The sequence below is a fragment of the Oryzias latipes genome, chromosome 14, assembly GCF_002234675.1.
Source record: "Oryzias latipes chromosome 14, ASM223467v1".
In the NCBI taxonomy this organism is placed as follows: domain Eukaryota; kingdom Metazoa; phylum Chordata; class Actinopteri; order Beloniformes; family Adrianichthyidae; genus Oryzias; species Oryzias latipes.
Genome location: NC_019872.2, coordinates 30182494 through 30207649, shown reverse-complemented (window position 1 = coordinate 30207649; position 25156 = coordinate 30182494). Strand labels below are relative to the sequence as shown.

The 25156-nt window shown below is 48.6% G+C and overlaps 2 protein-coding genes across 6 annotated transcripts in view; both read left to right on the top strand.

Moving 5' to 3' along the window:
- Positions 1–429: 429 nt before the first annotated feature.
- Positions 430–16008, top strand: st6gal1 (ST6 beta-galactoside alpha-2,6-sialyltransferase 1). Of its 2 annotated transcripts, XM_011473262.3 has the most exons (9): positions 430–744; positions 1067–1122; positions 3699–3905; positions 3977–4345; positions 5068–5332; positions 5537–5634; positions 8066–8167; positions 10554–10728; positions 13288–16008. In XM_011473262.3, exons 2-9 carry the CDS (start codon positions 1111–1113, stop codon positions 13557–13559), a joined length of 1500 nt encoding a protein of 499 aa, XP_011471564.1. In that variant the 5' UTR covers positions 430–744; positions 1067–1110; the 3' UTR covers positions 13560–16008. The 2 variants fall into 2 exon arrangements, with proteins under 2 accessions (XP_011471564.1, NP_001098241.1); NM_001104771.1 differs by lacking the exons at positions 430–744; positions 1067–1122 and having other exon boundaries at positions 3654–3905; positions 13288–13559.
- A 584-nt stretch (positions 16009–16592) lies between these two features.
- Positions 16593–25156, top strand: part of uimc1 (ubiquitin interaction motif containing 1) — a 41822-nt gene continuing 33258 nt past the window's right edge. For 2 of the 4 annotated variants that reach the window (XM_023962919.1, XM_023962918.1), the window contains exons 1-9: positions 16593–16945; positions 17281–17377; positions 19064–19124; positions 19281–19399; positions 21328–21481; positions 21553–21701; positions 21778–22185; positions 22248–22346; positions 22445–22542. In XM_023962919.1, the coding sequence (XP_023818687.1) occupies positions 17297–17377; positions 19064–19124; positions 19281–19399; positions 21328–21481; positions 21553–21701; positions 21778–22185; positions 22248–22346; positions 22445–22542 (1169 nt within the window). In that variant the 5' untranslated portion in view covers positions 16593–16945; positions 17281–17296. The remainder of the gene's footprint in view (positions 16946–17280; positions 17378–19063; positions 19125–19280; positions 19400–21327; positions 21482–21552; positions 21702–21777; positions 22186–22247; positions 22347–22444; positions 22543–25156) is intronic. The other 2 variants (XM_023962917.1, XM_023962916.1) reach the window with 2 other exon arrangements.

Here is a 25156-nt window from a genome sequence, read left to right as displayed (position 1 = left end):
CTGGAAAGATTCAGGCCGCAGATGTGGAGAGACGCCACGGTTCCTGCTCTTCACAGTAAAGCTTCATCCGGGAACAGGGTCGATCCCTGAGGACACTGACCACTGCACCACAGCAGCCTGTGCGCAGATTTCACACTCATGAGGTGATAAAAGGTCAGAATTTCATTCCTGCACTGCATCTCCACCCGAACCCGCAGAGCTTTGGGTTCAGCGGGGCTGAACCATCTATTGAAGTTAATGCTTTTTGCTTCACTCTGCTGTTCTTCAGTAGCGTGTCAGATGGTGCGCGTGCGTGTTTTCAGGTGTTAAAAGCATGTTGGTTAGAAATAAATTCATAAAAACCCTGATGACTGAACGTCCTGACGGTCACGTGTCTGCATCAGGGCACAAGCACAAAGCTGCAGAGCTCTTATTGTGAAAATCTCGCCGGAAACGCAGCACGAGCTTGACGCTTGCAGCAATCTACATCGTGTGATGTAGATCGTTGCGGGGGGGTAGAGAACCTGCAGCCCCCATCCAGACTCGGCCTGCGCGGGATTAGCGGGGACCGAGACACCGCTGGGCGCGCGCGTCGACGGAGAAAACCTCCGGGAGGGGGGGGCAGAATCTGGCGCAACACCAAACCGCAAATCCACCGCGCGCGCGCACTGAAGCTGCTCATGCACGGGTCATCAGCGAGGATGTTCTCCGAGTCCGTCCCGGTTCCGTGGAACAAGCGAGTCCTGTGGATCTGCACAGGGCCAGGTGAGTCCCGCACAGGTGACCGGAGGGGAGGGGGGAGTGTCTTCCGTTTCTGTACATCAGAGCTTCAGGTGATTCTAAACATCCAAACCAAAGAGTCCTGGATCAGAAGGTTCAGAGCTCTGGTTCTGCTGGTTCTGTTTACATCAAACAAAAATGCTCAGACGTGTTTTCTGGAACCTTTTCCTCTGAGCAAAGATTCAGGTGAAGACTGACCTTGTGGAGAATTGGGATGTGTTAATCTGCTGCTGCCCCCCCCCCCCCATGAGCAGGTGTAACGTGATGACATCATCAGTGGTTAAGCTAACGTCTGTTTCCTCCACAGAATCTAGGAAGAAGCTTCTCTGAGCTGCTGCTCCCCCCACCACCATGGCCTACAAGGTAATGCCCCCCCACACACACCCCGTCACCCATTCGTCACTATGTTGCCATGGTGACGCTATAAGTCCCACTCCGATCATCTTCTGATGTATTTTCAAAGTGTTCCAAGTCGTCTTTTTGTTTCGATGATGTTGTTTTTAAAGCGAAATCCAAAAACCCGTGTCGTTTTTTAGGACGTAGTTTCTGCAGAGCGGCAGGAGTTCATTAGAGATTCACCTCAAGAGTTGTGGGTGGAACTGTTGGTGCAGAGCAACCCCACCCTAACTGAGAGCTCTTTGTTTACACTCTGTCCTGCTAGCTTACAGCCCTCACACCCTCAACCTAACATTAGCAGTTATTATTGGAAGTGAACCGAATCCTTGTTCAAATGAATCGTTACACAGCTACTTGTAAGTAGTTGTGTAGATGGTGTGTGACTGTGTGTGTAGTATCACCTGCGCCCCCCCCACATTCATGGGGTTAACAATATGGGGGTGTCCAGCACCTCACCTTCAGCTGCAGGGAGTTTCTGTGGTCCCCCCCATTCTGCTGCTTTTGCTCGCATGAGAACCAGATGACCCCCCCCCCCCCCCCCCCATCGTCTCTTTAAACTGCTGTGAAAGAAGTTGCCGTGGCAACGCCTTCCTTTGCTCTCAAAATAGCTTCTCTTTTCTGAAGAACAATGTTCTAAACTAAACAAGGACTCCATCAACCCCCCCCCCCCTCACTGTGGGGAGGGGGGGCAGCTATTTCAAACGGAATAACCCGGAAGAAACACATTAGTGTGGGAATGTTTTCCGACATTCCTGAATCCATCCAGCAGGAAGTTCCCGTCTTGCTGATTCCGTTCACGGCTGAAACCCAACAAAACTATATTGACTTTGATGTCATGATCCGGATCGGTCCAGATCAGTCCACCTACGGCCTGTAAGTGACCATCGGATCCCATGGGAGGAGTTTGGCTGTAATCCGGTGAAACGCCGCTGTGGCGAGGACAGAGGAACGTTGAACCCTTGCATCCATGGATGAGAAAAGATGGAGTCGGGGGGGTGGAAAAATGCCCACTGGATCCTAGAAGACCAGGTTCTCCTGTTCCTCGGTTTCTCTCCAACATGGAGGACTTTGCAAAGTCGATTCTGTTTGTTTAAAGAAGTTCAGATGGTTTCAACCTGCAGATGGATGCAGTTCTCGGAGCTCTGATGCTGCAGAACTGCGGTTTTCTAATGGAGACGACCGCATTGTTCAGACGTAGACAACTGCGATCTAAATCTTCTGACAAAAGTGAGAACAAAAGAATAAATCAAATGACCGTTTAATTCAATTCAATTCAATTTTATTTGTATAGCCCAAAATCACAACAACAGTCGTCTCGATGGGCTTCGAAGTAAAACATGAAATCAAAAGGATCACGAATACAAAGAGTTCAATAGAAAAATACTAAAATGAACTAACAAACTGACTAAGCTATACTGGCATCCCTGCCCTTAGACCCCCCTTCACGGTAAGGAAAAACTCCCAAAAAAACCGGATTCCGGAAAAAACGAAGAAACCTCAGGGGTGCCCACATGAAGGAGGGATCCTCCCCCAGGACGGACAGGCGATTTACCAGAACTCTTAGAGAAGAATTAACTTATCTAAATCTACAACTACATATATAAAAGTCCAGCAGACGAGCTTCATCCAGCCGTGCTTGGGGGGACAGTCAAAGGCGCGAGTCGAGCCGGAGACAGGAACCACAGCCAGGTGTAGGAGCAGGAGCAGAGACGAGGTAAACGGTCAGGAACTGGAGCACGGATGAGCCAACTGGAGTCTGGAAGCACTCCCACTCCCCAGGAGGGGAAAGGGAAAGAGGGACAATACATGAATCACTGCACCAAACAGAGACATGGAGAACTAAATGATGAATTATGATCAAGAATAGAGGAGAGGAAGGGTAGAAGTAGGTGAGAAAAGAGGACAGAACCCCAGTGCACCATAGTTACCCCAGATTCAACTTCTAGCAGCCTTTTAAAACAAATAGTTATTATTAAGTTTAATTTAAACAAATTAACATTAAGTTAAATAATCTCTGAATACTAACTAGTCTGACAATAATCCTGTCCAAAGAGGAATGTTTTCAGTCTAGCTTTGAATGTAGAAACTGAGTCGGCCTCTCTTACATGAGCTGGGAGTTTATTCCATAAGACAGGGGCTTGGTGGCTAAACGCTCTACCTCCAACCGTACTTTTACTAATTCTAGGAACCACAAGCAGTCCTGCATTTAGTGAGTGAAGTGTTCTCATTGGATGGTAAGGGACTATGAGGTCCTTAATATAGGACGGGGCCATTCCATGTAAGGCCTTATAGGTTAACAGGAGGATCTTGAACTTGATTCTAGAATCAACTGGGATCCAGTGAAGTGAAACTAACACAGGAGTGATGTGATCTCTTCTGCTAGTTCCTGCTAACAATCTAGCTGCTGCGTTCTGAACAAGCTGGAGACTTCTTAAGGAACTCTTAGGACACGCTGCTAACAAGGAGTTACAGTAATCCAGCCTCGACGTAACAAATGCATGGATGCAGAGCTTTTTTCCAGAACATTTTTGCTTCCTCTCCAGATTCCGGGAGCGGCCGTGGACAGAGTCAGCCTGCTGTGGCGTCTGAGGCGCAGAGCTCGCCGTGGAGCCATGTGCATGGCCTTCTTCTGCCTCTGCATGGCTCTCCTCTATGCCATCTGTGCTGAAAACAGCGTGCCCGTCACCGACGCCATCTTTGGCGTGCGAGCTCGAACCCGCGCTCAGCCTCGTGCACACTCGGTCACTAAGGTCAGAGAAGGATCTATCCTACTGTCAGATGACATGCTGGGGAGAATTCACTTGGACTTTTTTCTTTTCAGGTGTTAAGGGGCGGAGCCAAACACATGCCCATCGACCCTCAGAAGCTCCCAGGTGTCGTACCTGGGGATCCTCGCCGTCCGATCCCCGTCCTATCCTCGTTGAACCGCTCCCATGAAGGCAGAACGTCTGCTCCAAAACAAACGTCCAGAACATCAGGGTCTTCTGGATTTCTGGCCAGTTTTCTGCCCCGCCCCCTCTCCCGAGCAATACAAACCCTGTTCACAGGTCGGCGGAGGGGGGAGTTGAGTGGAAAAGCGAGGGAGGCGGAGTTCTTTGGACCCCACGGGCTTTTGGGTGAAGTCTGGGACGATGAGATGTCGAGCAGCAGACTCAGCAGCAGAATGAAGAAGGTGGTGCAGAACTACCAGGTGAGAACGTCCTGGAGGGGCACAACGTTAGCAGACACTGAACCCTGTGACTCACCTGTTTGACTCACCTGTTCTAGGAAAAGCAGCTCTGTTTTTTATAATGGAGGGTCCATTAGAACTCACGATGTCCGAGCAGAATCATCTATAACAGGCAGCGCCGGTGCTGTTATCCTACAGAAAACTGGACTGCCTCCTCTCCTTCTTCCACTATTGGTGGAAGGAGGAGAGGAGGACCATGTGATCAGGAGTGAAGGACTTGGAGCAGAACCTCAGTGGAGTCAGTGGAGACGAGGGACAGAAGGACAGTGGATCTCCTGTAGGTTCAGGAGACCAGATGGAAAGAGAGCAAAGCTGATCGAAGCAACTTCAAGATGTGTGATCGTGGTAAGGATGGAAGGAGGAACGGAGGAGGAGATCCTGAAGAAGGAGTTTGATAAGAATGTTCTGGAGGTGAAGAGAGTGTCAGAGAGGTGGAGGAGTCTGACAATGGAAGATAGAGATCTGATGGTGAAGGTCGTCAGTGGTTATGACCCCCAAGGTAGGATGAGAGGTGGAGGAGGAGGAGAAGTTCTGGATGGAGATCCAGATGAAACGCAGAAGCAAAGGCTCATATTTACTGATGTTCTGAGCTGCGTCCTGTGTCGGTCAGAACATACTGGGACGTACCATCTTTTCTCGCAAAGAATGCGCTTTTCATTTTCTTTTTATCGTTCTTCTTCCAGGCCATGAATAAATATGGAGTGAAGCTTTCAGGTCCTGCCGGCGGCACCAGGCGACTCAAGCTGAGCGGTCCGGAGCTCCTCTGTCAGCTCAAGCGTAAAGTGGAGGTGTTGTCCTTGACCTCAGACCTGCACCCGTTCTCCATGCTGCCCTGGGCCCCCCAGCTTCCAGCACAGCAGCTGACCTCCGAGCTCGGACCGCTGAAGAGCTGCGCCGTCGTGTCATCGGCCGGCTCGCTGCGCCACTCGGGACTGGGCAAAGAGATAGGTGACGAGTCCCACACATCCACCTCAGTTCTGCGGTTCTGGAACCAGCTTCCACCCTTATGGAAGGGGTTCACGTCTTCCTGCAGCGCATCATGTTTTTGGTGGGGGGGGTCATGATTTGGTCTAGACTCTCTGACAGGATTGGTCCCACCATCCTTAGGTTCTGAGCAGAACCAGCTTGACCGTCTTTTCTTTTTGGCCGCAGACTCTCACGACGCCGTCATGCGCTTCAACGCCGCCCCCACCAGCGGCTTTGAGAAGGACGTTGGCTCCAAAACCACCATGCGCCTCATCAACTCGCAGGTAAGCAGGAAAGCGGCTCGTGGATTCAGGCCAAAACGTCAGAACCAACCTTCTCGGTTCTGTTTGATCAGAACCCTAAATAAATCAAACTTTAGAGCAGGGGTGTCAAACATATGGCCCGCGGTGTCCGGCCCGCCAGGTGGTTTAGTCCGGCCCACACATGAAAAATAAAAATCACAAGAATGGTTAAAAAAGAAAGCAAGTTTCTAGTCCATTCCTGTGGCGAGTTAAGATTTTTTAAAGAAATAACCGAAATGCACAATTCCACCACTAGGGGGAGCAAAGGAAAAGCTTAACAGGTGAAACAACATTACTCTGCATGTGCCAAAAGCGAAACCTAACAGCTCTGTGTCTGGGTAGGCAGTAGTTTGGTTCCCTGTGAGCCTCACCACTGAAGGATGATCAGTAGTGACACCCTAATGACCAAAATGTTGTCAAAAAGGAAAAAAAGGTTGAAGTGAAGTCCTGAGCTTTCCAGGAAAATGGAAAACGTTTTATTTGTTCACGGAGCTGAATGCAAACCTGCATGCTTGGTATGTCATCAACAGGTTGCAGTGCTGAAAGAATATAACATTCAGCTCCACTATGAGACTCTCCACAAAGAAAAGTTTCACCATTTGCAGTTAAAAAAAAAAAAGATTTATCAACTATTAGCTGGACCGATAAATAACCATCTGGATTTACTGCAGCCGTGACGTCAGTGATGGAGCAGTGAAAGCTAGCTACCTTATTGCAGACAAGTTGGAGCAAACATCCAAACCATTTTCTGATGGTGAACTTATTGAAAAATGCTGAAGGCTGCAGAAGTCTTGTTCCCAAAAAGCAGTCGACCTTAAACACGAGTCTGTCAAGAATTACGATCAGATCCAACATCTCTGAGGAAACATGGGCAGCCATATGAAGGAATCCAGTCATTTATTGTATTTTCAGTCACTATTGATGAAAGCACCAACATGACAGATGTGTACAGCTGTGCATATTTATTAGAGGTGATGAAGTGACGTCACAGCGGAGTTTCTGGAGTTGATGGACACAACAACAGCTGATGACATAGTCAGCTCTGTAGTTACTGTGCTGGACAATGTTGAAGTGAACTGGTCACATGAAGTAATTTTGGTCACTGATGGCGCCCCATTAAAGGTCAGAAAGAAGGCAGGTGTTGCCACAAAACTCAGGCAGAAACCAGGAAAAGATTCTTATAATAATGAATGATAATAATAATGGACATATCATTGTGTATTGCACACTTGAATGACAGTAAATGTGTTTCTGCACAGGATCTGAATCCTGATATTGACGGTCTGGTGAAGTTTCAGGAGAGAAAGGAGGTTAACTCCAAACTCTGATTCTCACAAATGTTTGCAAGTTTAATTTAGTGTCATTTTGTCATCGTTTGGACGTTTACATTTTAGGAAGATGTTTCATTTTTGTCTGTAGCCCCTCTTGAATTTATTGTCAGGATTGCTTCAGTGTCAGATTTAATATATTCAGGCTGTATAAAATTGAATGAACCAATATTTGGTTCATCTAGTTGGTTTATGTTCATATAAGTGAAATTAATTTGATTTAAGATCCATTGGCCTCTGTGAATGAATGTGTAATGAGAAATGATTAGGCTACCATTTTGGTTGAGGCATGTTTTCCAATTGAGTAAAAAAACAAGAATAAAGCTTTGTTTTGCCTTTACGCTACTGATCCGGCCCACTTGAGATCATACGGGTTGAATGTGGCCCCTGAACCAAAATGAGTTTGACACCCCTGCTTTAGAGACTTGAGTTCTAACGTTTTGCTTCGTGATTTGACGGGTTTTCTGGTCCTGGGGGAGTTTTTATGTTCGACACGTTAACCGGAGTCTAATCTAGACTCACGCAAGTCTTTTGGTTTCACTTTCACGGTTTCTGCTGCCATTTTCATCAAACTCGTTTTTCTCACGAATAATCGACGTTTCTGAAGCTGCGTTCACACAGATGTGATTGGCGCCGCAGAGCCGTCCAGCAGAACTTGCGTCGGGTGCGGCACGTCCAGAGTTTATAAATCTGAACTTTGGCAGGGACGCCAGCCAATCAGGGACTCAGCTTTTGGGTGACCTGTGATCAGCAGGTTGAGTCCAACATGGGGAGAATCTGATGGTTCTTCTGCTGGACTTCAGGATTTTTTTTAATTTTTAATTTTTTTAATTAAAAGATCCTCTAATTGTATTTTTATTTTTAAATAAACCAGAACCTTTTTCTAAACTAAATGCATCCCTGCATTTATTTTGAGTGACGTCACTTTGCATGAAACCGTGTGTTTTGGGTCAGTAGAACATTTCCCACTGGGTCAACAATGGTCCTCTGCTCTGAAGCCGGTTCTGTGGCTCCCCCTGGAGGAAGAGACATGGTAGTGCAGGGAGCTGCTTCAAAACATCCCATAAAGCTGAACTGTTTTCCAGGTGATGGCGTCTGAAGAATACCGCTTCCTGTCCAGTTCCTTGTACAGCTCAGGTGTTCTGGTGGCCTGGGACCCCGCCCCCTTCTCTTCGGACCTCACACAGGTAGCGTATAGACTCCTCTTTACTGATCACCTGCATGAGGGCGTCGTCTTCCAGCAGAATGCCACAAAGGCGTGGAGAAGGTTCTGGACAGCAGCGTCCTGTATTGAAGACTTCAGTCTTTACTAAGGGTTTCGGATGTGGATGATCGCAGAGAGCACACTGGTCAAGTGTGTGTATTCTCCCAAGCAATGACAGACCAGAGGATGACTTTCTTTCTGTTCCTTCTTTAATCTGGGTTTGGCTTTACAGTCCAGCACATGTATATTTCTGGTTTGGGTTTAGGTGTGTGTGTGTGGTTCTAAACACAGAATGAAGAAAACAAATAATACAATTATAATAAACCAAATTCAATAATAATAAGTCTTAATAACATTCCACAAACCTCGATAGCATCAATACTGAAAATATTATACCAAGAAAACTTATAATTGTAGGAGCTGAATACATCCAATAAACTTCTAACCAAAACTAGCTTAACTTGTTAAGTTAGCAGAAAATGTCCACACCAATGTTGTTGTTTCTCTTTCGGCTTTTCCCATCAGGGGTCGCCACAGCGAACGTGTCGCATGGTAAACTTGGCAATGTTTTACGCCGGATGCCCTTCCTGACGCAACCCTCTCAAAGCAACCGGGCTTGGGACCGGCACAGAGGTAGAGAGGGGAACAGGGAGCAGCCCGGAATTGAACCCTGGTTTCACGGACGGAAGGTGCCGCAAACCAGCACGAGCTAAACCGGCTCCCAAAATGTCCACACCAATAAACAACATATTTTGTCCTAATATAAACATGAAAAATGGGCTCACCGCTCTCATGGACGCACACACGAGCCAATTAAACTGAACTGCTCTGGAAACTTCGCCATTTGCTCCTCTGTTCACCTCTGCTTTCAAATTATGATTTTATTAACTCAAAAAACTGCCGCGCCCTCTTGTGGCGAACTTCAGAACAACGCCTTTAAGCCACTCTTCATAACAGTCCAGACTTTGGACGTCCTGACTGAAGGTTTTGTCAAAAACCCCAAAAGTGGTTTCCTTTAGAGGTGAAGCCGGCCGAGGTTCACCTGATCATAAAGTGCTGCCTGAGAGGAATCAAAGCAGCCAAGGCAGACCCCGGGACGCGCATGGGGGGCCACATATCCAGCAACAATCCACCAGAAGTATGGCGGGGCATCCAGGACATCACCAACTTCAGAGGCTGTGATGTGTCCAGATGCTACACGGGCAGAGGAGTTACACTGCTTCTTTGCTCGCTATGAATCCACCCCAACCCCCACCGACCCCAGCACACCTCCACTCACTGTACAGGAGCACGACGTCAGACGGGGGCTCCTGGCAGTGAACCCCAAGAAGGCTGCTGGCCCCCATGGAGTACCTGGCAAAGTGCTCAGGGCGTGCGCCCACCAGCTGGCCCCCACCTTCACAAAGATCTTTAAGCTCTCCCTGGCCCAGGCAGCAATCCCATCCAGCCTGAAATCAGCAACCATGACCCCTGTGCCAAAAGCCTCTCCTACCACCAGCCTCAGTGACTGTGGCCCAGTGGCCCTGGAAGGAAAATCGTTTCCTTTGGATGACATCACAACCGCTCAGTCCAGTTCTATTATGCAGTCTATGAAATGAACCCATCAAAGGGGCGGGGCCTCTGGGACATGCTAAATGTGTTTGCTTTGAATTTTTGTTTGTATTTGTTTGAGGAACTTTACTGTGGTGTAGTGGTCAGCAATCTTGCATCACAGGGAGAGGTCCTGGTTCAAACCCGGCTCTTTTTTTCCGTGTGGAGTTTGCATGGTTTCCTTGCACAGCCCTGAACTCTCAGCCTCAGGGCCGGTTAAAGCTCCACCTCCGTCTTTCCAGACTTTCTGTCTGTTTCTGTTATCAATGAAAACTTTGAAAGACTGAAACTGTTTTGCTTCTTGACATAAAAGGTTTGTTTTCTTCCCACCGACCTTTCCTACATTTTCCTCAAACTATTTTCCTTCTTTCTCATTTTCTCATCTTTAAAGCTCTTCAGTAGATTAGAGGTTCTGCTTTATTCAGCCATTTGATTATTTCCAGCTTCCAGCTTTTGGTTGAGTTTTGGCATTTTTAGCTTCTTTTCTGATGGATAATAATTTCTTTAGCGGATCATTTCCATTTCTATCAGCACTTTTGCCACAGACTAGACTTTCTAAATGCTTCTATGTAGCATAGTTCTACGTTGTTCATCAAAGCTCATGTTTAGCATTTGTAATTCTATTTTTTATTGAGTTCATTTGTTTTTTGGAACTTTCAGGATTCTACTCAGCAGCTTTTTGGTTCTTCAGATCTTCTTGTTTTCTGGTAGAAATATCAATTATTTGCAGCCGTTTGACTTTCTTTCCCGGTTCTGTCGTTCCTGCTCGGCTCCTGCAGTGGCTCAACCGGACCGATTACCCCATCTTCGCCCAGTACCAGCGGTACCGAAGACTCCACCCTCAGCAGCCGTTCTTCATCCTTCATCCTCGCTTTGAGTGGCAGGTCTGGCAGCAGGTTCAGGAGAACATGGCCGAGTCCATCCAGAAGAACCCGCCCTCATCTGGGTTCCTCGGTACGGTCACTTCGGGTTCTCCTGTTCCGTACTAAAGTCAGTCTGAGTCAGGGTGTTAGAAACCGAAACACTGAGTGGACACCAGGGGCCGGCAGCCTGGGGCACGGGGGGGTGGCTCTTGCCTTAAGAAGGCCCCTGGTCCAGGTAAGTACCGTAAATTCCGGACTACAAAGCGCACCCAATTACAAGCCGCACCCACCCATTTTCACGTATTTAACTACTTTTAAATATATACAAGCCGCGTCGGAGTACAAGCTGCATGTAGTAGGCAACATGGTGAACCTGAGAAGTGACATCCTGACTCCCAGAGTAAGTGTGATACATTAGCACACAGTGGGAGGAGTCAGCTTTGCCTCAGGTTCATGCATGTGATTATACCCACATCTGCCAAACAGCATGGACCTCTATTCTGTTCACAAGTTCCTCAGTTATGGTTTTTTTATTAATTCATTTTTTTAAGTTTTTTTTACTTATTGACAATCTAGGTATCATACATAAAATTACAAACACTAACCATATAATCAACATTACATCCCTCAGTTATGATGAGGAAATTTACATCTGCGGTTCCCCTTTTCCCATGAGTCTTCGGGGCTAAAGGCGGGGCCAACGCCCGGCTCGCCATTCTGTTGTACGTGTTTAAGAATAAGGAAGTATCAGCAGTGCATAGAGGGGTGAACGGGAAAAGCTCTCCTTCCGCTTGTGTCACGGCAGCGTTATGGGAGTAACAGCGCTGGTTAAAAAAACACACCAGTAAAATAAAGCAGCGGCGACTGAAAAGCGTGCGCCTCAGCGCGATACCAGCGCCTCAGCGCGGCGCGTGCGTCAGAAGTTTCCCTTTACAACCAACACTGTTGCTCCGCGGATGCCTCTGCGCTCCGCGCTCGCCCCGCGCGCTCCCCTTCCTATCTTCTCACCTCTGGCCAGGGCGGCTCCAGGGAGGAGCAAATCGTGTCTGTGCAAAGCAATCGGGCTTAATACTGAACGTTTTGTGGATGAGGGGCGGATGCGTTGTTACGTGTGGGAGCCTTCAGACTGCCATCGGCCCCACAGCTCTATGTGATGAGCAGCAGCAGAACATGTCTCCAGCTCACACGGACGCTGTGAGCTTTTCAATGCAAAATTCCGCTCAGTCCTTAGAAACCGTTAAAACGATCACGTCAATTTGTGTTTCCAGTCGTGTCCCGACAAAATAAAGGCTGATGTTATTCCCACATATTTACGTGCAGCCAGCCGAGTCACTATGACTCAGAGGTAAATTCACTCCATGCGCTGTTCTCTCCGTCACGCAGCTGACCGGCTTTTCCAAACCCGTTGGTGATGGTGGATTTTTTTACGCTGCTTTTAACGATTGCTTTTAACTTGAAAGCTTCATCATATTGTAGCGGCGATCACGTGCACGTTGGGTCTAATGGCACCAAAGGATTCTGGGATGCGGCCGGGCATGCGTGTTTCGTTTTGTTGAACCATGACTGAAGTGTCTAAGACCTGAACTAAGGTCCATGCTGTGTTGAAAAACAAATGACTTGTGCGTAGTGTTAAATAAGGAATTCAAACCATTCACTGAGTCTGAAAGTACGTACATGGCGGCCGCCAATTAAAACCATAAATTAGCCGCGTCACTGAATAAGCCGCAGGGCTGTAAGCGCAGGAAAAAAGTAGCAGCTTATAGTCCGGAAATTACGGCAAGTAAATCTTTATTTCTAAAGCACTTTTCTCAGAGAGCAACTCACAAAGTTAAAACTATTTCAAATCAGTAGCGATACCCAAATAAACACACAGGCATAGAAACAAACAAACAGGCAGAAGTGAACACAAGTAAAAGTCAGCTACAAGCTCTCCTAAATAAAAATGTCTTAAGTTAAAGCTTTAAAACACTCGACTGAGTCAATCTGGTGCAGAGACGGGGGGGGGGGGTCGTTTCAAAGTCGGAGAGCGACTGCCTGAAAGGCGACGTCTCCCCCAGTTTTAAAACGAGTCTTTGGAACATAAAAGATTTTTATCAGTGGACCTCAAGGAACGTGCAGGAGTGTAGGGAGTTCAAAGGTCAGAAATATAGTTGGGGTTTGTCCGTGCAAGGCTCTAAAAACCAAGTCCTGGCTGGGGGACCTGAACCAGAACACCAATGGGGGCCCTTTCTGCGTGGAGTTAGCGTGTTCTCCAGTGCATGTGTGGCTTTTCTTCCTCCCACCGTCCAATAACATGCTTCATGGGTTCATTGGTGTCTCTAAATTGTCCAGAGGTGTGATTGTGAGTGTGCATGGGTGTGTGGTTGTGGCCCTGCAACAGACTGGAGACCTGTCCAGGACGTCCCCCGCCTTCACCCAGGAGTGGCTGGGAGAGGCTCCAGGAGGGAACAAACACGGTTCAGAAGATGGAGGAGTTTTGACTAAACTTTTAAGACATTCCTGTGTGGAGCAGAAGCTTCCTCCACCCCATGTCTTCTTCTGGTTCAGAGACTAGGAAGCTCCACTTCTTATGGCGCTCTAACCGCTCGCCGTCCTGCAGACTGGCTTCATTTGGACGTTTAAAAACAGCTGTTGTTGTGTTTCCTCACAGGCACAGTCCTGATGATGTCACTGTGCGAGGTGGTGCACGTGTACGAGTTCCTGCCCTCCAAGAGAAAGACGGAGCTCTGCCATTACTACCAGCACTTCTACGACGCCGCCTGCACGTTGGGAGCCTACCACCCGCTGCTGTACGAGAAGAACCTGGTCAAACGGATGAACCAGGGCGCCGACCGCGACATCTACACCCACGGCCGGGTCACGCTGCCCGGGTTCAACGCCATCAACTGCACCCGGGCTGCCCAGGAGCCCGAGGGCATGTGACCCATTCCTGAGACATGCATGAAGACCTTCCATCACTGCCAAAGCGGTCTGTCAGCACAGCGGGACCGTCCCAGCAGAGACGGGCAATACAGAAACATTTAAGCTCCTCCCCTTTTCTTCAGAAGACCCCTGACATGATCCAGAGGAGCTGGAGGTCCACGTAGCTCCGACACTTCTGCACAAACCTGAAGCACTGCATCTGGCAGGAAACGGGCCGAAGGGTTTCCATAGAGACGGGAACAATCATGAGGAATGTCCGGATCAGGAGGTTCAGCTGCTTCAGGTTAGTGCAGCTGAACCTCCTCTGGTCCGCGACTTCCTGTACCTCTGAGGAGCTCAGAAGACACGTCACACGCTTTAGAGAACGCAGGAACGTCTAGAATTAGTCACGCTGTGGTTCTTTGGACTGTTCAGAGGTTTCAGGTCAGACCTTTGTAAAACTGCAGGAAGAATGACCATCCGTGTACGTTATTTCCCCTTAAAGACATCTGCTTCCTGTTTGACTCGATCGTGTCTGGGCCCGGACGCAATGTTTGGATGGCGTTTTGACAAAACCTACTGATCAAATCGGATCAAACATCTAATCTGACTTCAATGATTCATCCACGGCCCACAGTGACGGGGAACGTGGAACCGTAGACTTCCAGTTAGAACAGACAAAACCCTGATCCTGACTTGACCTCTGACCCTTGTGGAAGACGCCATAAGCAGCGTCTTTACTGCCTGAAACCAGACATCGATGTGAAGAAACATTTGAAAGTGTTCCAGTTAATTCGGTTTCAAACTGGATTAAGTGAAACAGCTTGGCGCTCCTGCGGAGGCGGGGCCTGGCGGTGGAAAATGAGCAGGTTGTAAATAAAAACCTTTACCTTTGCTTTGAACACATTCTAATCTGCCACACCCCCCTGTATACCTGCCTTCCACCTGCCCTCTGGGGGGTATTTTAGGCTGTGTAAACGGCATTGCAGCTTCTCTGCACATCAAGAGCTTAGAAACCCATCTCCAAATTAAGCTCCGCCTTCTTTAGTCCCTCTGCTGTTGTCTCAAACCGATTCCTGCTGAGTTCACAGAGGTTCTGGCGGCCTTGACCTCGTGATCATCGCTGTTTCACAGACTTTGGTCTCTGTGCTGATTGGTAGGACAACCCTAAGCTGCATTTCGCTAACGTTTGCATGGAAGCGTCTTCCTCTCTCCTTATGCATGTATGAAAGCATTCAGCATTTTCAGCCCTGAAGACGGTCATGGCGGCGGTCACGGCGGCGGTCATGGCGGCGGTCCGGCATTCCTGCAGCTGATCCTAGTACTTTGTCTCCTCGTGGTTCTAAGCATGCAAACATAAAGTACAAATGAATTAGCTAGTTAGGTGGGGCAGTAAATCCTTATTTGCACTAACCAGCCTGTCACTTCACAAACTGACGTCTCTTTTAGCCACATTTAGCCCAAACGTCTGCATGAACAAGCGTTAGCGAGGCCGGTTCACTGCCAAGCCGAACTAACCAAATACTGGAGACGTGACGGCCAGGAACTGTAGAACTGGCTCCTTTTTTGGTTTTGCTGCTCCTGCTGCTCCCACTCCCTGATTAGATTGATTGTAACGTTTCTGTGCATTGAATCCACATAAACAAATGTTTTCCACAGAATGTGCCACTTCTGTGTATGATTTGAAAAACGTGTTTTGAATGCAGCTGCTGCAACTAAAGCGGTGAAAAACTTTGTGTCCTGTTTGCACATCAAACTATTGGATTTGATGGAAATGTCCTGCAAATGCAACAGATGCTGGAGCCAAAGCCCAAAGCTGGATGTAGTCGTGTCACCTTGTTTTATTTTTCCAAGGTGACGTTTTTGGTTTGACAAAACTTTACTCTCACCATCAAGTTGAATGATGTCAATGATTGTTGCCCCTAAGCTGAACTTTCTGTTTCACATCTAACCGGCACAGTTTCATTAGAAACTATGACTGCAGATCTGACCTGGTCTCTGGTCTCTGGTCTCTGGCCTCAGCTCTGACTGGGTCTCTGACCTGGTCCCTGACCTGTTTCCTGACCTGGTTCCTTGCCTGGTCACTGGCCCCTGGCCTGGTCTCTGACCTGGTCTCTGGTCTCTGGCCTCAGCTCTGACCGGGTCTCTGACCTGGTCCCTGACCTGTTTCCTGACCTGGTTCCTTGCCTGGTCACTGGCCCCTGGCCTGGTCCTCAGATCTTGTAGGAGAGCGTTGATGGCGGTGGCAGACTGGCAGTTGCACAGGGGAGGACAAGACTGCACTTTGCTGTTTTATTGTGGATGCCTCAGTTTTTGAAAATATGATTTGTCAGTGCTGAAATGATGTGAGTTGCTTTTTAACCAAAACACGGTTATCACATAAAACTTGGATCAGTGGCTCCTGTTTGCAAAGTAACAATGGGACGTGAGAGGAAGATTTCTGACTATATAAATAACTTTCCGGCATTAATTGTCTTATCTGGTTTGGCTTCATTCACTTCATGTGAAAAATGTTTTTTTTTTGGTTGCAGACAGTGAAGAGTGATTGTGCGGCTGAAATTAAAGCAGGTCATTCTCAAAGACTAAACATTCATCTGAGAGGAAAGTTAACTGTTAACCAAGCTGCTTTGATCTGGACACCTGCTTTAACTTGAAGTGAGTCATTAGTTGCAGATTAAGTTACAAATATTGTAAAAGCATCAATATTTAATGCATTTTTTTTAATAAAAAAGATTTTATTTTGTTAAATCGCGTTTTGACTCAGGCCACAGAAATCTGAATCCGATCAAATGGAAATAGCTTACTTTATTGAAATAAAAGCCCTTCAGCGTTATCATAAATAAATGAAAGTGTCTGTTTGCAGAAAATGAAGCAATACACATAAAAAGCTTCATAATGTAAAGCTTGGGTTTCCAGACGGGCGGGAATCAAGACCTGCTCCCTTCTGACACCAAGCGGTCTCCACCGGAACTGCAACGTCCAAGACTTCCGGTGGGGAGGGAAAGCAGGAGCTTTGTTTCAACAGAGCGGCACGCGGGACCCGTCATACGTCATGAGCACGTGACCGCACACATAGATATAAACATGGCGGCCCGACGGTGAGGAGAAGTACCGCGATTCTTTAAAACTTCTCTAAATTTTGTGCAAAGTTCTTGGCAGCAGCGCAGACCGCGAGGCGAACACTTCCGGGTCGCTTTGGTTGGATGTTGTATCGTCAGAATTCGGATACTTCCGACTATGTTCGCAGCTTTTCGCTTTAGTTAGTTTCCATGCCAGCCCGTGCTCATGCGCGGTGCGGACTAGCATTATCCTAACGACCCGTTTTTCATTTTTTAATTCTGAATTCGCCACTTTTCTGCTCTTCTGCCGCCAGTTGTCACGGCAGCCGGAGCACAGGTGAGCATCAGGTAAGCTGTGATCTTCACGGAAAGCTGAGAATTCCTGATCATTACGTTTGATTGTCAGACAGCTGACGGTCCTTTAACGCAACACGAGTGTCATTACATCATGTGTTTAAAAACTGTGGGACCCAGAGTTTGCGGTTGTGGCTCAGCAGGATCCAGATATTCCGACAGTTAGTTAGTGAGGAACATGTGGTTTTAGAACAGGCCAGAGTGTCGGGACCACTGGTCCAAGTTCTGCAGACAGCAGTTCTCCTTCAGGTCTGGATGTTTGGGATGAAGCTGCAGAAAGCCTCCATAGGAGGACTGGAGAACCTGATGTGAACCTCTTCCTCCTGCAGCGAGGAGAACAGCTGCATGTCTGTGAGGAGGAAGCTCATCAGAGGAACCTCTGTGCAGATGGATGAAGAAGAGGAGGATGACCTCCAGGACGGCCAGGTAGGAACATCTGCACAGGAAAAACTTCAGAAAGCAGCTCAGAAGCTACATTCACCTGCACCAACAATTAAGACAAGAACCTGCAGAAACAGAACGACATCCCTTCCCTTAGACCAGTGCAAAGCCCCCCCAGGAAAAAGAAAATGCCCCCCACACAGTGACTATAAATAAGATCAGATTATTTAAACTAGAAACTAGAAACATTTTGACCAACGGTACCATTTGATCCTGAGAAAAATAATTCAATCAATAAATAACATTAAATGAACACAGTGGCACAGATATATTTAAATATTGTTCTGATTTTTTTCTGAACCGCATCAATGAAGTAATGATTGACGGCTACAACGAGCACACAGCCATGTTTGAAGCACGACAGCTCCACTGTCAGCTCAATGTCCAGCTGGGAAAGCAGGATGATTGTCGGCGTGTTGAGGATGTCATGTCTGTAGGTGACGTCTTCATTTATTTGGCTTCTGTCTGCTGTCAACATTTACACACACACACACACACACACACACACACACACACACACACACACACACACACACACACACACACACACACACACACACACACACACACACACACACACACACACACACACACACACACACACACACACACACACTGGTCTTTCCTCGTCTCCCACCGGCGTCACAGAGAATCCAAGCTCTAGATGAGCTTCGTCATATTTCCTCGTCTTAGCTTTTGGGAGACTTTCGTTTGTCTCTTCACTTCTGTCTGTCACTGCTTCTCTGTTCATCACTGTCACTTAGTCCAGAATGTCTCCCCAGGAGTTTGACTCCTGCACAGACTTTGGCAATGAACGCGCCACAGCACCACCTGCTGCCGTGGATGTACAATGACACTTTACGCGGCAAAACGTAAAGCCTGTTCCCCAGGGTCAAACCCCCCCCCCATGGCATTGCATCACTATTTGAGAAGGACTGCCTTAGACCCCCCCGCCCCTTCTCCGTAAAGAAAAACTCCTACAAAAAGGGATTCCGGAAAAAAAGAAGAAACCTCAGGGGTGTCCAAATGAAGGAGGGATCCTCCCCCAGGACGGACAGGCGATGTACCCGAACTCTTAGAGAAATTTAACTTATCTAAATCTACAACTACATATTAAAAGTCCAGCAGACGAGCTTCATCCAGATGGAGTTGGGGGAAGGGCTGGGGGCGCGAGATGAGCCAGAAGGGGGGGGGGGGTCCACAGTCAGTTACAGGATCATGGACAAGCCCACTGGAATCTGGAAGCACTCGCACTCCCACTCCCCAGGAGAGAACAGGCCAGAGTCTGCCTTTGAGTCTTCCTGTTTAGGTGATTTATAGACAATCTGATGCTTTCAAAGGACTTATAAACATGTTTAACTGTAGGGCTGAGAAGCTAGACTGTGACATTACTGCCAAACCACCTCCTTTCCCTGGATTTCTGATAGTTAGCAGTTAGTGTGTGTGTGTATGGGGGGGTGCTTCATTCAGTCTAACACAGTCATCGTGTTGGAGCCGAGTTCCCCTCACAGGGCTGTCTCCCCCCCAACAGGCAGGCCACCCCCCCCCCCCCCCAACAGACTGGTCCCCCTGCCATGTTTCCCTCAGGAATCTATATATTTTTTGAAGTTTTTTCAGAGCAGAGAACTTGTTAAGCTGGTTTTTCAGATTGAGTGTTTCGTGTTCCTTCAGGCCGAGTCTGCAGCTCTGCCAAAGATGAGAGCGAAGAGGCGCAGAGAGACCAAGTCCAAAGGTGAACAGAATCAGCAGCAGCTGCAACCTGTGAAGATTGCCCAGTTGCTTCTGTCAAGTGTTAAAGGCAACATTTAACTAAATTCAGAAAGAACGGTTGGGTCTTGATCCTGGCCGGTTCCCGTCTGAAGCCGGCTTTCATCTCTTCTGCTCTCAGAGATGTCAGAGGAGGAGATGATGGACCTGGCCCTCCGTCTGAGTGAACAGGAGGCCAGCGCCACAGAGCTGCGGCAGCAGGAGGAGGAGGAGGCAATGATGAAGGCCATCCAGCAGAGCGTGAGTGCAGAACCAGCTCCAGAGGTCCAGAAACCGAGTCCTGTCAGGGATGAACCAGTGAATCTTTATTGGAACTGTGGTACATAACATGAGGTTTCACATGAAATAACATCCACAGAAATGGATCAGAACTCCGTGGTACCGGTTCTCCGGTGAAATGCTTGTGGAGTTCTGGTTGTTAGTGCAGGTATGGATCTAAGAGTTTTTCCTGCAGCTTTACAGCAGCCAAAGGGTCAAAGTTCAAAGTGTCATTGTCAGGATGAGCCGGGTTCTTATGGAAGTCCTGGGGCCTCATTTATAAAACTTTGCGTAGGATTTGCGTCAGAAGTGGCGTACGGATGAAACATAGGACGTGCGTACGCACAGAAATATTCGGATTTATAAAACCGTGCGCACGCACATCCTACGCATCTTTCCCTTAATAAATCACAACCAATTCTAAATGCAGCGCAGCTTTTGCGGCTTCGTGACACGCCCATAGTTGCCCATAAATAGTCCGTGAAACGCCCACAAATTAATATTCATTGATTGGGAAATCATGGCAAACACAGAGGAAATCAAAAAAAGTAACTTCACTCAATGTGAAGTAGAAATTATCGTTGGCGAGGTGGAAAAGAGGAGAAAAGGGTTGTTTGGGGCACAGTGTGGGCATTACTAATGCCAAAAAGGCACGTGATGGCAAACGGTGGCAGACGCCGTAAATGCTGCAGCCTCACAACCTCGGACCGTGGTTAAACAAAAAAGAAATGAAAGAAATGATCGGACATCAAAGTCGAGGCAAAAAAACGTCTAGCGCTGCATCGGCAGAGTGTGTCCGCCACGTGGGGGGGTGGGGGGGGGGGGCCGGAGCTGACCCCTCTTGATGAGAAACTGGCCGCTATTATTGGGGAATCCCTATTAAGTCCCCCTTATCAGCGTCCTCCTCCGCCTCAGTCACCTGACTGAGACGGAGGGGACGCCTACGCGCCAGGGTCAGGGTGACACAGGTAAGAGAAATAATTCAAATGAATGCAGTCAAGTCACATGTATGCAGGCTACACAATTACAGATTATTAATATAGAACAATTTTATTTTAGTTGCTGGGTGTTCCAGCGGGGCCAGTGGTTACGATGCTGCAGCTGAGTAGCCGTCTGGCCCCAGCGTCTCCACGGCACGCGGCTCTCAACCCTCCAGCAGTGGGCGCGTCCTCACCGATGCAGTCCTTGAAATGCAGAGGGAAGTCAGTAGTTCAATCAGAGAGGTGGCCAAGGAGTTGGGCGAAATCAAGATCGCCCTGACTGAAATAAACTGCACGATGAGGGAATTCTTAAATAAATAATATTTTCCACACCTCTTTTTCTTTACAAGCGACGCATCACTTCCAAACGCTGGCGCACAGCAGCAGCAAATGGCTCAAATGCGTGGGGATGGGGTTCAGGGTCGGGGCCAACACAGCAATCAGCGCCAGGGGGTAGAGGCACGTTTTTAAGCTGTGCCACATTGTGTAGCACAGCACATGCCGGCACGATTTGGCACACACTGTCACTTTCACGTGTTTCTTCCATCTGCCGACGGTGTCGCCGTTTCTCATTTCACCCGTTTTTGTGCGTACGCCTGGGTCAGAGCGTGAAGGACCGCACATTTTCCCGTCAAGTTTGCTTTTTATAAATCTCAACTATTGCGTAGAGAGTGGCGTACGCCTTCTTTTGTGCGTACGCAACGTTTATAAATGAGGCCCCTGTTCTCTTCCGAGAAGGGAGGCGGCTGCTGATGGTCTTTTGGGTCACAGACAGTGTGGAGGACAGATGGGATTTGAACAGTTTTTGGTCTGGAGGCCGTCCTGCTGGATGGAGGTCCTACCTCCGATGTGGACCATGTTCTTTGATCTTCATTGGCGTGTTTGACAGACACAAAGAGGTTTAGGATGATGCGGACTCTTTTCCTGCAGATGTTTGACCAAACCCAGCCGTTCCAAACCGCCTTCTCCAGCGGGTCACCACACCTTCTGTCTCGACGGAAGCTCTCGTTTCCAAACGGGGAGAAGCTGTTTCGAGGCAGTCCGGCAGGTCTGGACAGCGGGTGCTCACCTGAACCCTTCTCAGGTGGGTTCTCAGCTGCCCTACATACAGAAACTGTCCGGATCAAGCCACTGAGTTTGTGTTTCACCTCAAAGAAAAGACAGAGGAGATCCGGAAAAAAAGGTTGAAGAAATCAGGAAGTCATCTGCCGGAGATGCTGGATCTGTCCCAAGCGGAGAGAACAGACTCTGAAGCTTCAGCTGACTCCTGCAACCCTCCCCCTGCTCCTCTAGACTCCCCACAGGTCAGTCTGAGACGCCAGCGGCTCACCTTCAGGTTTTCTTGAAGCTCTTGTCTTTAACTGTTTTCTTGGGATCCAGAGCTCTGACTCCACCCGGATCGACGAGTCTGAGCCTCAGGAGTCGCCGGTGTTCCCGCTGACCGGCTGCAGGGCTGTAGTCCACGTGGACCGACTGAGCGAGGAAGTGGTGGATAGCTGCAGACACTCTGGGTTTGTGTCTTCTTCTCAGGACACTTGGAGCTGGACGCAGAAGTCCACCTGGACCAGAAGCCCCACCTTTCCCCAGAGTAACCCTAAAACCCCCGGTAGCCCAACCGCAGGCCCAGAGCTTGTCTCCTCCTCTCAGGAAAGTCCCACGCCCCCTTTAAGTTGCAGAAGCCCAGTGTTCCTCCGAAGCCCCTCGGAGATCCTCAGCACTGCTGCCTCACAACAGAGGAGCCCCCCACACATGCAGACCCCAGGGCGGGACGACCAGAACTGCAGACAGGTGAGTCCAGTGGTGGGAAGAGCTGCCTGTGGGGTTCTGCTTCATCCTGTTTCCTCCTCCAGCTTCCTGCAGTCGCAGAGGAGCAGAGGAATGCATCGTGCAGCTACACGCCGCCTGGCAGCAACATGATGCTGGTCTGGTCAGACGAGGACGACGTCACGGTAACAAAACAATCCTGCTCCTCTGGCGTTTCTGTGAAACTTCTCGACTGAGCGTCTTCTGCTTGTTACAACTTCTCCTTTCCGTCTCGCCGCCGCAGCTGCTCAGGTCTCCAAGTCCGGTTTTCCCCAAAGAAAGACGCCTTTACGGGACTGAAGCTCCAGCAGCTTCAATGGACAACGCTGCACCCAACCACAGGTACATCACAGTGAAGGCAGAGTCTGTGTTTAACCAGGGGAGATGGGCAGTGGAACCAAGATCCAGCAGGGGGCAGCACAGGCTGTGGGGCAGTGTGACGAAAATGTGTTGAAAAAACAAACTGTTCAAACAGGAAATGAAGTCTGTGGCCATTTCTTGTTCATCTCACAGCAATGTATGCAACTGTGATGATCTGCAGAAAATCTCTGGCTTCTCTGAGCTTCAGGAAACTTTTAAATGTGCTGTTAAACCGCAGCACTTCCTGTAACTCAGACCCACAGAGCGTCAGACTTCCTGTAACTCAGACCCACAGAGAGTCAGATTTCCTGTAACTCAGTCAGACTTCCTGTAACTCAGACCCACAGAGCGTCAGACTTCCTGTAACTCAGACCCACAGAGAGTCAGATTTCCTGTAACTCAGACAGCCAGAGCGTCAGACTTCCTGTAACCCAGACAGCCAGAGCGTCAGACTTGCTGTAACTGTGACACCCACAGAGCGTCAGGCTTCCCGTAACTGTGACGCCCACAGAGCATCAGGCTTCCTGTAACTGTGACACCCACGGAGCGTGAGGCTTCCTGTAACTGTGACACCCACAGAGCGTGAGGCTTCCCGTAACTGTGATGCCCACAGAGCATCAGGCTTCCTGTAACTGTGACACCCACGGAGCGTGAGGCTTCCTGTAACTGTGACACCCACAGAGCGTGAGGCTTCCCGTAACTGTGACGCCCACAGAGCGTGAGGCTTCCTGTAACTGTGACGCCCGGAGCGTCAGGCTTCCCGTAACTGTGACACCCACAGAGCATCAGGCTTCCCGTAACTGTGACGCCCACAGAGCATCAGGCTTCCCGTAACTGTGACGCCCACAGAGCGTCAGGCTTCCCGTAACTGTGACGCCCACAGAGCATCAGGCTTCCTGTAACTGTGACACCCACGGAGCGTGAGGCTTCCTGTAACTGTGACACCCACAGAGCGTCAGGCTTCCCGTAACTGTGACGCCCACAGAGCATCAGGCTTCCCGTAACTGTGACGCCCACAGAGCGTCAGGCTTCCCGTAACTGTGACGCCCACAGAGCATCAGGCTTCCTGTAACTGTGACGCCCGGAGCGTGAGGCTTCCCGTAACTGTGACGCCCACAGAGCGTCAGGCTTCCCGTAACTGTGACGCCCACAGAGCATCAGGCTTCCCGTAACTGTGACGCCCACAGAGCGTCAGGCTTCCCGTAACTGTGACGCCCACAGAGCGTCAGGCTTCCCGTAACTGTGACGCCCACAGAGCGTCAGGCTTCCTGTAACTGTGACGCCCGCAGGGCTCCAGACTAACTTTTTTCACTAGGAGCACAGTGGCCCCTAACTGAAAATTTTAGGGGCACAACTAGAAAATTTAGGGGCGCATACCGTAAATCAAAATTCTAACCAAATCTACTAATTTCCACTGTATTACTAATAAATACTTTAATAATAGATGCAGAAATTACAATGTGCTGTTTCAAATTCAGTGTCACATTTTAATCTGCACTCTTGAAGATGCAACAAGAAGGTAAACTGACAAAAGCATCGCTGTCATGACAGTACAAATGGTTAAGAAAACTGATGGAAATTTATCTTGGTGACACCAAATAGGTGCAGCCAAGATGCACAATAACCGTGTTTGAGATCACCCAGGTGAACACAACGCTGCGCAGATCACATGGTGTGTGACATATATTTTTGTTTTTGCTCCAACATTAACTGTCAATCATCACAAAAATTTCAGGAGAAAGGGGTGAGAGCAAGGGGCAAACCTACCCGGACACAGCTGGAAACTGAACTGACTGAAAGCTGCCCTACAGGCTACAAAACAATGCATTATGGGACATGTGTCCTGATGGTTTTTGTAGTGGAGGGATTAATTAAAATAATTTAAAATACCAATTCATTAAAAAAGGCTACATACATTACAAAACCTTAAATAATCATAAAATATATAAGAAGAATATTAAAACTAAACTGAATGTTAAGGACAACTCCATTTCCTGTTCTCCTTCAGTCTTGCTGCAGATTCGCTTTCATCTCACAGCCCCCCCCCCCAAACGATCCAGGCGAGGTGCTGGTTCATCTCAAACACGTCTATCGTTGCATTTTCCACACGTATTTTCAGTGAGTCTAAAACTAATGTTGTTTTTGCTCGAGCGTGTTTAAAGTTCAAGCCCCGTTAGCTGTCACGCATGTAGGTGTGGGACATTTATTCTCCTCAGCTGACCCGACTCCCGCGGGAGCGGTGAGCTGCCGTAACCCGTTTGATGCGCCGCCGTAACCGTAACCAAAACCTAAACCTTCCTCCGGGTCTGTGCGGCCCAGAGAAAAGTTCAGCACGGACTGCATGTATTTAGAAAATTACGAGCGAAAAGATACGTTCTAAAGGAAAGTAAGGAACTCCTTCATGTGGTCCGGGGAGGGCGCTGTCAGGTGTCCTGCTTTCAAACCCTGTCATTGTCACGCCCCCAAGAGTCATATACCCCACTGTGATTGGTTGGTCAGCTCTAGGCCCCTCCCCCTACACGCATTTTAGCCACTCACAGTGGCTTTCCCTATTCTTCTCACACGCAGTGGCCGCCTCAAACACAGGCATCACGCG